The sequence below is a fragment of the Ranitomeya imitator genome, chromosome 5 (assembly GCF_032444005.1).
Source record: "Ranitomeya imitator isolate aRanImi1 chromosome 5, aRanImi1.pri, whole genome shotgun sequence".
NCBI classification, from domain to species: Eukaryota; Metazoa; Chordata; class Amphibia; order Anura; family Dendrobatidae; genus Ranitomeya; species Ranitomeya imitator.
The window spans coordinates 629,802,901-629,816,353 of record NC_091286.1 but is presented as its reverse complement, the minus strand read 5'-3'; the positions used below and the strand labels follow the sequence as shown (position 1 = coordinate 629,816,353).

The 13,453-nt window shown below is 46.0% G+C and overlaps 1 protein-coding gene across 1 annotated transcript in view; it reads right to left on the bottom strand.

Moving 5' to 3' along the window:
• The window catches only part of TRIB2 (tribbles pseudokinase 2), a 28,725-nt gene extending 15,506 nt beyond the window's left edge, over positions 1–13,219 (bottom strand). Inside the window, exons 1-2 of the mRNA XM_069728111.1 lie at positions 11,273–13,219; positions 9,332–9,624 (exon numbers count right to left, since the gene is read on the bottom strand). Coding sequence (XP_069584212.1) covers positions 9,332–9,624; positions 11,273–11,542 — 563 coding nt within the window. The 5' untranslated portion in view covers positions 11,543–13,219. The remainder of the gene's footprint in view (positions 1–9,331; positions 9,625–11,272) is intronic.
• Positions 13,220–13,453: the final 234 nt, after the last annotated feature.

The following is a 13,453-nucleotide window of genomic DNA, read 5'->3' as shown; positions in this document are numbered from 1 at the left end:
ACCCAAGAAGAGGTGCGAAACCGGCTAAATAAGATTAAAATAGATAAATCTCCGGGTCCGGATGGCATACACCCACGAGTACTAAGAGAACTAAGTAATGTAATAGATAAACCATTATTTCTTATTTTTAGTGACTCTATAGCGACAGGGTCTGTTCCGCAGGACTGGCGCATAGCAAATGTGGTGCCAATATTCAAAAAGGGCTCTAAAAGTGAACCTGGAAATTATAGGCCAGTAAGTCTAACCTCTATTGTTGGTAAAATATTTGAAGGGTTTCTGAGGGATGTTATTCTGGATTATCTCAATGAGAATAACTGTTTAACTCCATATCAGCATGGGTTTATGAGAAATCGCTCCTGTCAAACCAATCTAATCAGTTTTTATGAAGAGGTAAGCTATAGGCTGGACCACGGTGAGTCATTGGACGTGGTATATCTCGATTTTTCCAAAGCGTTTGATACCGTGCCGCACAAGAGGTTGGTACACAAAATGAGAATGCTTGGTCTGGGGGAAAATGTGTGTAAATGGGTTAGTAACTGGCTTAGTGATAGAAAGCAGAGGGTGGTTATAAATGGTATAGTCTCTAACTGGGTCGCTGTGACCAGTGGGGTACCGCAGGGGTCAGTATTGGGACCTGTTCTCTTCAACATATTCATTAATGATCTGGTAGAAGGTTTACACAGTAAAATATCGATATTTGCAGATGATACAAAACTATGTAAAGCAGTTAATACAAGAGAAGATAGTATTCTGCTACAGATGGATCTGGATAAGTTGGAAACTTGGGCTGAAAGGTGGCAGATGAGGTTTAACAATGATAAATGTAAGGTTATACACATGGGAAGAGGGAATCAATATCACCATTACACACTGAACGGGAAACCACTGGGTAAATCTGACAGGGAGAAGGACTTGGGGATCCTAGTTAATGATAAACTTACCTGGAGCAGCCAGTGCCAGGCAGCAGCTGCCAAGGCAAACAGGATCATGGGGTGCATTAAAAGAGGTCTGGATACACATGATGAGAGCATTATACTGCCTCTGTACAAATCCCTAGTTAGACCGCACATGGAGTACTGTGTCCAGTTTTGGGCACCGGTGCTCAGGAAGGATATAATGGAACTAGAGAGAGTACAAAGGAGGGCAACAAAATTAATAAAGGGGATGGGAGAACTACAATACCCAGATAGATTAGCGAAATTAGGATTATTTAGTCTAGAAAAAAGACGACTGAGGGGCGATCTAATAACCATGCATAAGTATATAAGGGGACAATACAAATATCTCGCTGAGGATCTGTTTATACCAAGGAAGGTGACGGGCACAAGGGGGCATTCTTTGCGTCTGGAGGAGAGAAGGTTTTTCCACCAACATAGAAGAGGATTCTTTACTGTTAGGGCAGTGAGAATCTGGAATTGCTTGCCTGAGGAGGTGGTGATGGCGAACTCAGTCGAGGGGTTCAAGAGAGGCCTGGATGTCTTCCTGGAGCAGAACAATATTGTATCATACAATTATTAGGTTCTGTAGAAGGACGTAGATCTGGGTATTTATTATGATGGAATATAGGCTGAACTGGATGGACAAATGTCTTTTTTCGGCCTTACTAACTATGTTACTATGTTACTATGATAGAGTTTGAGTCCTCTACCTCACTGAAGAAGCCATTTGCATATTTAAAATTGCCAGAGGAGCACTGCATGGCCTAAAAGTCTCCTTACTCCGGCTTAGCACTCGCCACAAGGAGATACGGTTCCCCTCTGACCCCTATTTAGCACCAGAGATTTTCCAAGCTCTGACCTTTTAGCAAAGAACAAGAACCTTTTAGAATTAGATTCAGATAATTAAAACTGGCTAAACAGGCGCACGGGCAGCAGAAATGTATGCACCCATGATCTAAACACCGCTATATTCCTCTCTCCATTGTTCTCCTAACACATCACTTATATATTTCAGAGGCTTTGGGAGGTCCTGGAATGGATTATGCAGTTATGACATAAAATAAGACTAGGAGGGCGCCTTGTCTAGTCCCCATTGCTACACACTAAACAAGAACGTCGTTTAACAAGACCAAACATGGACAGCATGAAAAAACGTAGAATAAATATTATGTACTCAAAACAGCAGAGGAAATATTCAAGGGTGATGAAACTAAACAATACATTTTCAAGATATTCCAAGAAAGAAAAAAAAAAAAAAAAAAAAAAAAACACTCGAAGGAGCTGCGGGAATAAAATAAGGCGAGTTACGGTATGTGCACGATTTGGCCCTGCGGATCTGCAGCCGTTTTCCATGTGTTGTACAGTACCATCTAAACCTATGGAAAACCAAATCCGCAGTGCACATGCTGTGGAAAATTCCACGCAGAAACACAGCGGCTTATTTTCCGCAGCATGGCAATTCTTTGTGCGGATTCCGCAGCGTTTCACACCTGCTCCTCAATAGGAATCTGCACAAAAACTGAGAAAGGAAAATTGAAAAAAAAAAAAAAAACGGCAATGGAATACGCAAAGTGTGCACATACCCTTAGAACTGGCACTTGACCTGCTGAGAGGTCCTCATTAATAGAGTGCTTGTCTCCTACAGGAGACGACCATTCAACAGGCAGAGATACTTCAGCTGGGGTCATGATATATTGAATTGGAACATTTGCTTCAGGGTGCCCCTTTACAGTCCATCACTTTCGGTCTCTGCAGCAACACGCCTAGTGATCGGCGTCTTATCAAGGAACCCTAAAAATGCCACCACCGACACTTCACCTGCAGCAGCATCAAAAGATTAGATGTCCAATATAGATAGAAACAAATCTCACACACGCAGTAAGAGATATGTCCACCAAGCTCAAAGTTGACCATCTTGCATGGTCACATCTGGTCAAGCAAGGTGGGGGGGTGGTCAGCTCTTTCATGGCAGCTCTCCAAACAAGCATATCAAGGGAGGTCATAAGCGGGGGACGTCCTACTAGGACATTGGTTGTCCTAGCTTGCCTATATTTCCTTATTAGGACCAATGTGTTTCTCACCGACGTGGCTGGTATTGGTTACAATCGGATTATGCCATGATCATAATAAGTTAGATTTCCATTTCAGGAGTCTGATAGCTAGCTGAATTGGAATGGTGCTCACATTGCTTTCCCAAAACCAGAAACATACTAAAGACCTTAAAAAGGGCTTGTCTGGTCTCGAGGTAAGGCTAGGTTCACAGTGCGTTATGGTGGTCCGTTAAACGGACTATGTTAATAATAATAATAATAATAATTTTTATTTATATAGCGCCAACATATTCCGCAGCGCTTTACAAATTATAGAGGGGACTTGTACATACAATAGACATTACAGCATAACAGAAATACAGTTCAAAACAGATACCAAGAGGAGTGAGGGCCCTGCTCGTAAGCTTACAAACTATGAGGAAAAGGGGAGACACGAGAGGTGGATGGTAACAATTGCTATAGTTATTCGGACCAGCCATAGTGTAAGGCTTGGGTGTTCATGTAAAGCTGCATGAACCAGTTAATTAATTTTTTTTTTTTTTTTTTTTTTTAATATAGGCCACACAGGGATCGTTAGGTTAATGCATTGAGGCGGTAGGCCAGTCTGAACAAATGAGTTTTTAGGGCACGCTTAAAACTGTGGGGATTGGGGATTAATCGTATTATCCTAGGTAGTGCATTCCAAAGAATCGGCGCAGCACGTGTAAAGTCTTGGAGACGGGAGTGGGAGGTTCTGATTATTGAGGATGCTAACCTGAGGTCATCAGCGGAGCGGAGGGCACGGGTAGGGTGGTAGACTGAGACCAGAGAGGAGATGTAGGGTGGTGCTGAGCCATGGAGTGCTTTGTGGATGAGGGTAGTAGTTTTGTACTGGATTCTTGAGTGGTTGGGTAACCAGTGTAATGACTGGCACAAGGTAGAGGCATCGGTGTAACGGTTGGTGAGGAATATGATCCTGGCAGCAGCATTCAGGACAGATTGGAGCGGGGAGAGTTTGGTAAGAGGGAGGCCGATTAGTAGAGAGTTACAATAGTCCAGACGAGAATGAATAAGTGAAACAGTAAGAGTTTTTGCAGAGTCGAAAGTAAGAAAAGGGCGAATTCTAGAAATGTTTTTGAGATGCAGGTAAGAAGAGCGAGCCAGTGATCGGATGTGGGGGGTGAATGAAAGGTCAGAATCAAGGATGACCCCAAGGCAGCGGGCATGTTGCTTTGGAGTAATGGTGGAACCGCACACGGAGATGGCAATGTCAGGCAAAGGTAGGTTAGTAGAGGGAGAAAACACGAGGAGTTCAGTTTTTGACAGGTTTAGTTTCAGATAGAGGGAGGACATGATGCTAGAGACAGCGGTAAGACAATCACTGGTGTTTTCTAATAAGGCAGGCGTGAGATCAGGAGAAGAAGTGTATAGTTGGGTGTCGTCAGCATAGAGATGGTACTGGAAGCCAAATCTACTGATTGTTTGTCCAATAGGGGCAGTATACAAAGAGAAGAGGAGGGGGCCTAGGACTGATCCTTGAGGAACCCCAACAGTAAGGGGAAGGTGAGAGGAGGAGGAACCAGCGAAACATACAGTGAAGGATCGGTCAGAGAGATAGGAGGAGAACCAGGAGAGAACGGTGTCCTTGAGGCCGATGGAGCGGAGCATAGTGAGGAGGAGCTGATGATCCACAGTGTCAAATGCTGCAGAGAGATCCAAGAGAATTAGCATGGAGTAGTGACCATTAGATTTAGCTGTTAGTAGGTCATTAGAGACTTTAGTGAGGGCAGTTTCAGTAGAGTGTAAAGAGCGGAAACCAGATTGAAGAGGGTCGAGAAGAGAGTTATCTGAGAGATAGCGGGTAAGATGGGAGTGGACCAGGCGTTCGAGGAGTTTAGAGATGAATGGAAGATTAGAGACAGGTCTATAATTAGCGGCACAGTTTTGGTCGAGGGATGGTTTTTTAAGTAATGGATGTATGATGGCATGCTTAAATGAGGAGGGAAAAATACCGGAAGTGAGGGAAAGGTTGAATATTTTTGTTAGGTGAGAGGTGACAGCCGGGGAAAGGGACTGGAGGAAATGTGACGGAATGGGGTCACTGGTGCAAGTGGTCGGGCGAGAAGATGCAAGGAGCCTGCTTACTTCTTCTTCTGTAACTGGTTCAAAGTCAGAGAGTGAACTAGATGCAGTGGGGGAGGGAGGACAGTGCATGGTATGAAGAGATTGGGAGATGATTTCCTGTCGAATATGGTCAATTTTTTCTTTGAAGTAATTGGCCAGATTGTCAGCACGGAGATCCGTGGTTGGGGCCTGCGCTCTTGGGTTGAGTAGGGACTGGAACGTGTCAAAGAGACGTTTAGGGTTATTGGACAGGGAGGTGATGAGGGTGTTGAAGTAGGTTTGTTTGGAGAGGTGAAGGGCAGAATTGTATGTCTTTAGCATGAACTTATAATGGATGAAATCTTCGGGTAGATTAGATTTTCTCCACAGACGTTCTGCGCACCTGGAGCACCGCTGCAGGAAACGTGTTTGCAGCGTGTGCCACGGTTGTTGCCGTCTGTGCCGAGTTGTTTTATGTATAGGAGGAGCAGCTTCATCCAGGGCACTTTGCAGGGTTTCATTGTAATGCTTCAGAGCAGAATCAGGACATGAGATGGAGGAGATTGGGGCCAATGAGGACTGCAAGTTCTTCATAAGTTCCTGGGTGTTAATGGCCTGTATGTTTCTATAAGTGTGGAAAGTGGGGGTGACCTGAGCGGGATGGCAGTTCTTGATAGAGAATGAAAGAAGGTGGTGGTCAGAGAGTGGGAGAAGGGAGTTTGTGAAATCATCCACTGAGCAAAGCCGGGAGAAGACCAAGTCAAGGGAGTTTCCATCTTCATGTGTTGGCGAGTTAGTATGCTGCGAGAGGCCGAAAGAGGAGGTTAGAGCCAAAAGGTGAGAAGCAGATGGGGAGAGGGGAGAGGCAATAGGGATGTTGAAATCACCCATGATAAGGGTGGGGGTGTCACAGGAAAGAAAGTGTGGAAGCCAGGTGGCAAAGTGATCCAGGAACTGATGAGAGGGGCCGGGAGGACGATACACCACCACCACTACGTTACACCGTGGCATGACGCGGTGTAACGTAGTCCGTTAACGCCGCCAATGAAAGCAATGTCGGACGCATCGCTAGCGCACGCCCACAATGGGCGTGCGCCGTCATTGGGTGACGGACCCTGAGACGCGGGCTGCAGCGTTTCCGGGTCCGTCACTGCTAGCGCAGATAGAGCTAGCAGATGCTCTATCCGCGCTAGCGCGATGCAAACGTCGGCACTTGCGTTACAGCAGCCCATTAGCGTATGTGCTGAACGGGCTGCTGCTAATGCAGTGTGAACCCAGCCTAAGGCCGGTTTCACACGTCAGTGGCTCCGGTACGTGAGGCGACAGTTTCCTCACGTACCGGAGACACCGACTCACGTAGACACATTAAAATCAATGTGTCTCTGCACATGTCAGCGTGTTTTCACGGACCGTGTGTCCGTTTGAAAAACACGGAGACATGTCAGTGTTTGTGGGAGCGCACGGATCACACGGACCCATTAAAGTCAATGGGTCCGTGTAAAACGCGTACCGCACACGGATGCTGTCCGTGTGCCGTGCAGGAGACATCTCTACTGTAAGCGCTGTCCCCCCAGCTTGTGGTGCTGAAGCCCCATTCATTTCTTCTCTCCAGCAGCGTTTGCTGGAGAGAAGGAATGAAAAATCATTGTTTTTTTTATTTTGTGTGTGTTTAAAATAAAGTTCCCGGTAATCTCCCCCCTCCCACCCCCTGTGCGCCCGCCCGCTGACACTAAAATACTTACCCGGCTCCCTCGAAGCTTCCTCTCAGCGTCGCAGCTCTTCCTGTATGAGCGGTCACGTGGTGCCGCTTATTGCAGTGATGAATATGCGGCTCCACCTCCCATAGGGGTGGAGCAGCATATTCATCACTGTAATGTGCGGCACCACGTGACCGTTCATACAGGACAAGCAGCGAAGCTGAGAGGAAGCGCCAGGGGAGCGGGGTAAGTATTTTAATGCCAGCGGGCGGGCGCATATTTTAAACACAAAAAAAAAATAAAAAAAACAATGTATTTTCATTCCTTCTCTCCAGCGAACGCTGCTGGGAAGAAGGAATGAATTCTGTATTCAGCACCCAAAGAAGTTGACAGCGCTTAACTCTAGCGCTGTCTCCTGCACGGTGCGTGTGGTACCCAGTCGGCACACAGCTGCCGCACGTGTGCCACGTGAGCACACGGACACGGATAATTCCGGTACCGATTTTTCCGGTACCGCAATTATCTGGACGTGTGGGACAGGCCTAAGTGACTGCAGTCACACTAAGACTCCAGATTCCGAATCTTTAGAGTGGACACTGCACGCTGTCAGGATTCTCCGGTGCAGAGACTAGGAAGTCAGGTGACCGCAAGTATGTGATGTGCAACTAGACTTGCACTGTACGTGGCCATGTATGCGAATCGTACAAAAGCGATCACTTTATCGCCTAGTTTCAACGCGACACCCGAGAATCCAGACAGCGTATGGCATGCACTCTGTCAGTGACCGCGGACTTCCAACCCAAGACCAGGCAATCTCATAAAAAGATACAAAATATTACTGTAAGTAGTAGCCCCTTGAAATTAAACTTGTCACAAACTGCCCCCTTGCTGGGTCCTCCAGTGATCACCTGTAAACCTATGAGGAGTCCTGGCAGTAAACGTTTAGTTTTACCTGCAGCACCACTAGAGGACAAAAGAAGTATTGCACAGTACTCAATCAAAATCAGTAGGACAGATCCTCCAGCGTGATTGATGCCCTTTGTAACCTCCCCATATTGGAGAAGAGATGACGGTCCTAAACAGAGAACCCCCCATATCCCTTTGTTAACTTGTTAACTGAAAAACACCCAGTAGGAGAAAAAAGGAAAAAAAAAGGGTTTCCAAAATGTCCAACTCAGAAAAGGGGGGTTTGCATAATGCTTGGCACCCGATTCATAAGCCGGGTAGAAAACACTGCCCTGGTATTTTAGGCCGAATCCTTATCCCTCAAGCAGAATGTTTTGCTCTGCACCAATATACTGTATGACTTCACAACGCTGCGGATGCAGCCAGAAACGAGCCGAGCGTCAGCACTGACACAGCTAATACCCATTCACAGATACATTCTGCCCGGATCATCTGGCGAATATTTAACCACAAAGGTCAAATCTTCAAAACGAGACTAAATAGGCCATTACTGTAATCATTCGCTCAGGTCTGCGCGCACGCTTTATGTTCTATACTCAGGGGGAAAGGAGACAAGATGGGAAAGAAAATGGATTATTTGGAAAAAAGGCGACGGTACTGGCAGGAGGTTAATATTAGGGAGACGGTTCCATGTACAGATATAGCGCAGCCGAGTCATTTAACTCTTTAGGTCCGCATTCATTTTATATTTATTTTTTTTTTAAAGAAATGAAGCAGGCTTTCAAGCTTCCTATCCAACATGACAAAACACACTGGGATTTTTTTTCCCCCATGCAACTGGCCTAACGTATATATCTCATAACATACATTTGTTCTTTAGTTGCAGTTTTTCAGTGGCATATCGGATTAAAATGCTTTGAATACAAAAAAATGCAATCGCGTAGTGGGCTGGAAGGTGAACAAAAAACAAGCCACACAGCAAAACAAACCCTATGTGATTGCATCCTTACAGCTCACAGATAAAGCCATGAGATATAAGTCAACTGCATTTGCCATAAAACGTGTAAAAAAAATAAATAATTATTGCGGAACATGTTGGAGATTATATAGATATAGATATAGATATATATACACATACCTGAAGCCAGGACGATCCTTTTTATGTGAGAGGTCACTTCTAATATTCAAGGTGACCAGTGCATTTCGCTTGCTGGTTAACCTGCGGTGGGATACATTTACTGCCCCTCATTCCATATGTTACATACAACATACATACTGTCTGCAATGCATTACGAGAAACCTTCCTACCTATGAGTGAATTTGTATTGTTCCCCTATAGTCACCCAATGCAATATCCTACACTCCTTGCCTATACTCCCTTAGGATTTTAAGCTCTGAGGACTCGTGCCCTTCACTACATCCTGTTAGTACCCGCAATCGCATAGGGAACATATTACAACTGTATAACCTAAAATAAGTACACAGACACATTCATGTGTATTCACAAAGTTCTATGTGGAAGTTTCCGCAAACTTGGCGCTACATACTGCCGCGTGTGGCTTTCCTACAAATCGAGATCCGGAGATTCGTCTTAAAACGCATTCAGTTCCGCTACATGCCGAAAACCTTACGTTCGTACTAAATCGAGAGATCTTACCGTTCTTCATCGTTGAAGACAAATTTTCGAAGTTTGAGGTCTCGCAGCACCACCCCTCCGTCGTGACAGTGCGCTACGGCCGACACGATCTGATAGAACAGCCGGGCTGCTTCTTCCTCTTTGAGCTTTTTGCAGGTACGAACAAAAGAATGCATGTCCCCATGGCTTTTTGCAAAGAACACGTAGGCTTTAGTCTCTCCAAGAATGATCTCGGCTATTTGGTTAATGTTGCTGTGTATAGGTAGACAAAAACAGGGCGCCAAGGACTCCTGGTAGCAGCGGATATCAAAAACCTGCATGTGGGGGGGTGGGAAGAGGAGGAAGAAACAAAAGGATTGAGAAGAGTGGCAGCAAACAAGAAGCCTCACGTGGACAACTGGAAGTCCAAGAATAGCTTTCAGGATGCACAGTTCTAAGCCATATGGATGGTTCACAAGATCTATTAGCCCTTTATATTCATACACCCATGACAGAGCTGTAGACACCGTACATTTCAAAACAGTCAGTAATAATAAGGTGCATTTTACCATTAAACTACATAAAAAAAAAGTTCATAGTCATATAAAATCATTACTTATGCAATTCGATGAATATGTAATTTAGAGGTGAATAATGCGCACTAATAGCGATAGGCTGATACTGTGCCTCCATTAGAAGGTACCATAATTATATGGAAGAATACGGGCTCTTATGGCGTCGTACAGAACACCTATGGATCCGTAATAAAGACCACCATAAAGGCTCAACGCACACATTGCTTTTAAAATAACGGAGCCATTGACCTCAGATCTTTTCTGGTCTTTGTCAAAGCCGCAAGAAACAATTCGACCTAAACTAAAGTGCTGCGGAATATGTTGGCGCTATAGAAATAATCATAATAAAATAATAATACTTCTATGAAATAATAAAATATAAGTGCTCAATACTCATTCCCCCCCCATAAAAGTGTACGGGGGGCAGTGCAGAGGTCGGATCTGCTGTAGCGAGCACACATAAGGGGAAAACGTCCTTTCTTTGTAAACACAAAACTTGCAACATAGGTTACAAGATATTTACTAATACTCATTGATGGAAGATGCAACATTATCTAGAGATGTCAGCAGAAAAGTGACACCGTGCACAAGGCTGGGGACTAGAGGCCGCAGCTTATGCAATTCCGGGGTCTGAATTTCAAGCTTGCAAAAGAAAAATAAGTGAAAAAAAAAAAAAAATAAAAGAATGAAGGGCATTGATAAACAAGTCAAAGAATGAGTCATTCCTAAGTGGTGATCACCATTAGTCTTCACCCCCTAGAAATACATTGACTGCATTACATAAAGTCTCCCATTGAAAGCCTCCAGAATGGATCGCCATATTATCCCCCATAGGGAATGATGTGGCCGTCTACAGTTCCCAATGACATCATTCAGGCCCCATTGTTTATGAATGAATGGAGGAGAGCGCGTTGGATGGAGGCAAACAATGAATGGAAGCTGAATGACACAGGCAGATAGTTTGTTTAGGTGGCTTCGAAATATTGCAGACACAGCAATAATAAAGAGTGTTCGGGGGGGGGGGGGGGGGGGGATATATATCAAAGGGGCACCCAATGATGCCTGGGTCTACAATGCCTCATTTCATCCACAGCTTAGGGGCCCCCAGGTAGCCTTATAAAGGGTCTTTGTGTCCACGGCTAGTGGCAAATGAAAGATCAAAGCCGCTTCTTTTAGCTTTGTGACTACTACTAAGAAGTTATGTGCACACCTGCACTCTTAAAGGGATATTCCCAAAAGCCGAACCCAAGCTTACGCAACCCTTTTAGTTAATTGAATGATCTCCAGAACATAAGGTCTGCATAAAACAGATGGATGCCCCCTGAATTAAAAAGGCCGGCTAATGATGAAACAAGTGGGAGCAATAGGACATACAAGAAAGAGGGTGAGGATGAGAAGGGTCTTGTACCTTACAGAGTAGTTCCTCTCCACTATGCAGATGCACCGCTCGGAAAACGTGGTCTCCCTCCAGAGGCTCCAACAATAAGTATTTCCCAATGCAGGAAACGCAATGCGACGAGTTGGGAGTCTCTGGGGGGCTTGGGGAGCCGAGGTTGGGGCTGAAGCTCTGGCTGGGTTCTGTGCACCTTATGGATGACAACTCTTCAAAATCCTGGTTCTTATTCCTAGATCTCCCATACCTTGTGATTGATATAGGGTTCGACCTTTGTATGTTCATGAGTATGAAAGAGCAGCCAAATCCAAGGCTACTTGGGGGGACTGAAGACTGTGCTTCTTTATTTTTGGAGGTGGTGCTTTCCAATGTAGCTGTGCAGAGACAATGTCAGTGGGAAAATGGGGGGTCCTTTGGGGTTGTGCAATAGCAAATCGATTTTGAGTGGAAGAAAATAGGTTGGGGTAAGGCAGCAGGATCTGGGCTTCTCTGGGGACTGTTAGAACGTTGAGAATTCCTTGAAAAATTGAAAATCTGACCGTTCTGGAACGCCGAGACCCCTGGAAATCTGAACGTTCTGGAACGCAGAGACCCCTGGGAATCTGACCGTTCTGGAACGCCGAGAACCCTGGGAATCTGACCGTTCTGGAACGCCGAGAACCCTGGGAATCTGAGCGTTCTGGAACGCCGAGAACCCTGGGAATCTGACCGTTCTGGAACGCCGAGAACCCTGGGAATCTGACCGTTCTGGAACGCCGAGACCCCTGGAAATCTGAACGTTCTGGAACACCGAGAACCCTGGGAATCTGACCGTTCTGGAACGCCGAGAACCCTGGGAATCTGACCGTTCTGGAATGCCGAGAACCCTGGGAATCTGAACGTTCTGGAACGCCGAGAACCCTGGGAATCTGACCGTTCTGGAACGCCGAGAACCCTGGGAATCTGACCGTTCTGGAACGCCGAGAACCCTGGGAATCTGACCGTTCTGGAACGCCGAGAACCCTGGGAATCTGAACGTTCTGGAATGCCGAGAACCCTGGAAATCTGAACGTTCTGGAACGCCGAGAACCCTGGAAATCTGAACGTTCTAGAACCCTGGAAATCTGAACGTTCTGGAACGCAAGAGAACCCTGGAAACCTGAACGTTCTAGAATGCAGAGAACCCTGGAAATCTGAACGTTCTTGAATGTTGGGAGCTGATCCCTCGATCCAGTTCTTGTGCAAAATCCTCTCCAGCAAAAATATATTTAGAGGCAGATCTTTACTCAATATAATAATTTCTTATCTCCCCCCAGAAAAATAGCAATATCCCAAGGAAAGAAAATAAAATCTTCAGCTTCTTCTATCACTTGACTTGGTGCTGACTGTAGATGGCGTGTGGAGCTCGGGCAAGGTCTGGGCGATGGAGTCCTGCTGGAGGGTTAGCAGCAGCAATGGGTGAAGCGCTCCTGCACCAAGGTGGCACCTCAGCTGGGTGCCGAGGAAAGTTCGGCCGAGGACAGGGCAGCTCCTGCAGAGGACAGTGGGCTAGTGAGGCGGCGCGGGGTCCGGTGGGAGAGGATCGCCTGGCGGTGTCTTCTGTGGAGGTAGCAGGGAGAAGACGAGGGATGGCTCCGGCCGATCCCTTTCAGCAAGACATCATCTTCCTCGCTGTGCAGTACGTCCGTGGCCGGGAATGTCTCCCTGGTGCCTGAGTGTGTGTGCGCCTCTCACGCTGCCTCACTGCTCAATGTCAGCGGCTCCGCTCAGCGCCCAAGCTGGCCGGCGCGGCGAACAATGGGAGGCGGCCCCGCCCTCTCCTGCCGGGAGGCTGTCTGCTGATAGGTCCGGCCAGCTGTCAGTCACCAGCCAGCTGTTCCCGCCCATCTGAGCCGCACAGATCTCTTTCTGTGTCCTCCGCTCATTCTAATCCTGTAGCAAAAGGAAATAGAGCATTAAGAGCTCGTATCCCTCCGCGGGGGTGAAGAGGCTCAGGTGATTCTGTAATCCTGTGATGTCTGCTTTCTAGGTAGAGGAAAAGTAGTGCAACTTCCTGCATCTCCCATAGTGAAATACATATATGTGTATGGGTCTGTTCACAAATATATATATACATACATACATACAGTACAACACAAGCAGTACATTTTGTATTTATTTTCGGAAAATGAGAAATGGTCAAAATAAGAAAAAAAAAATGCATTGATGGCATATATC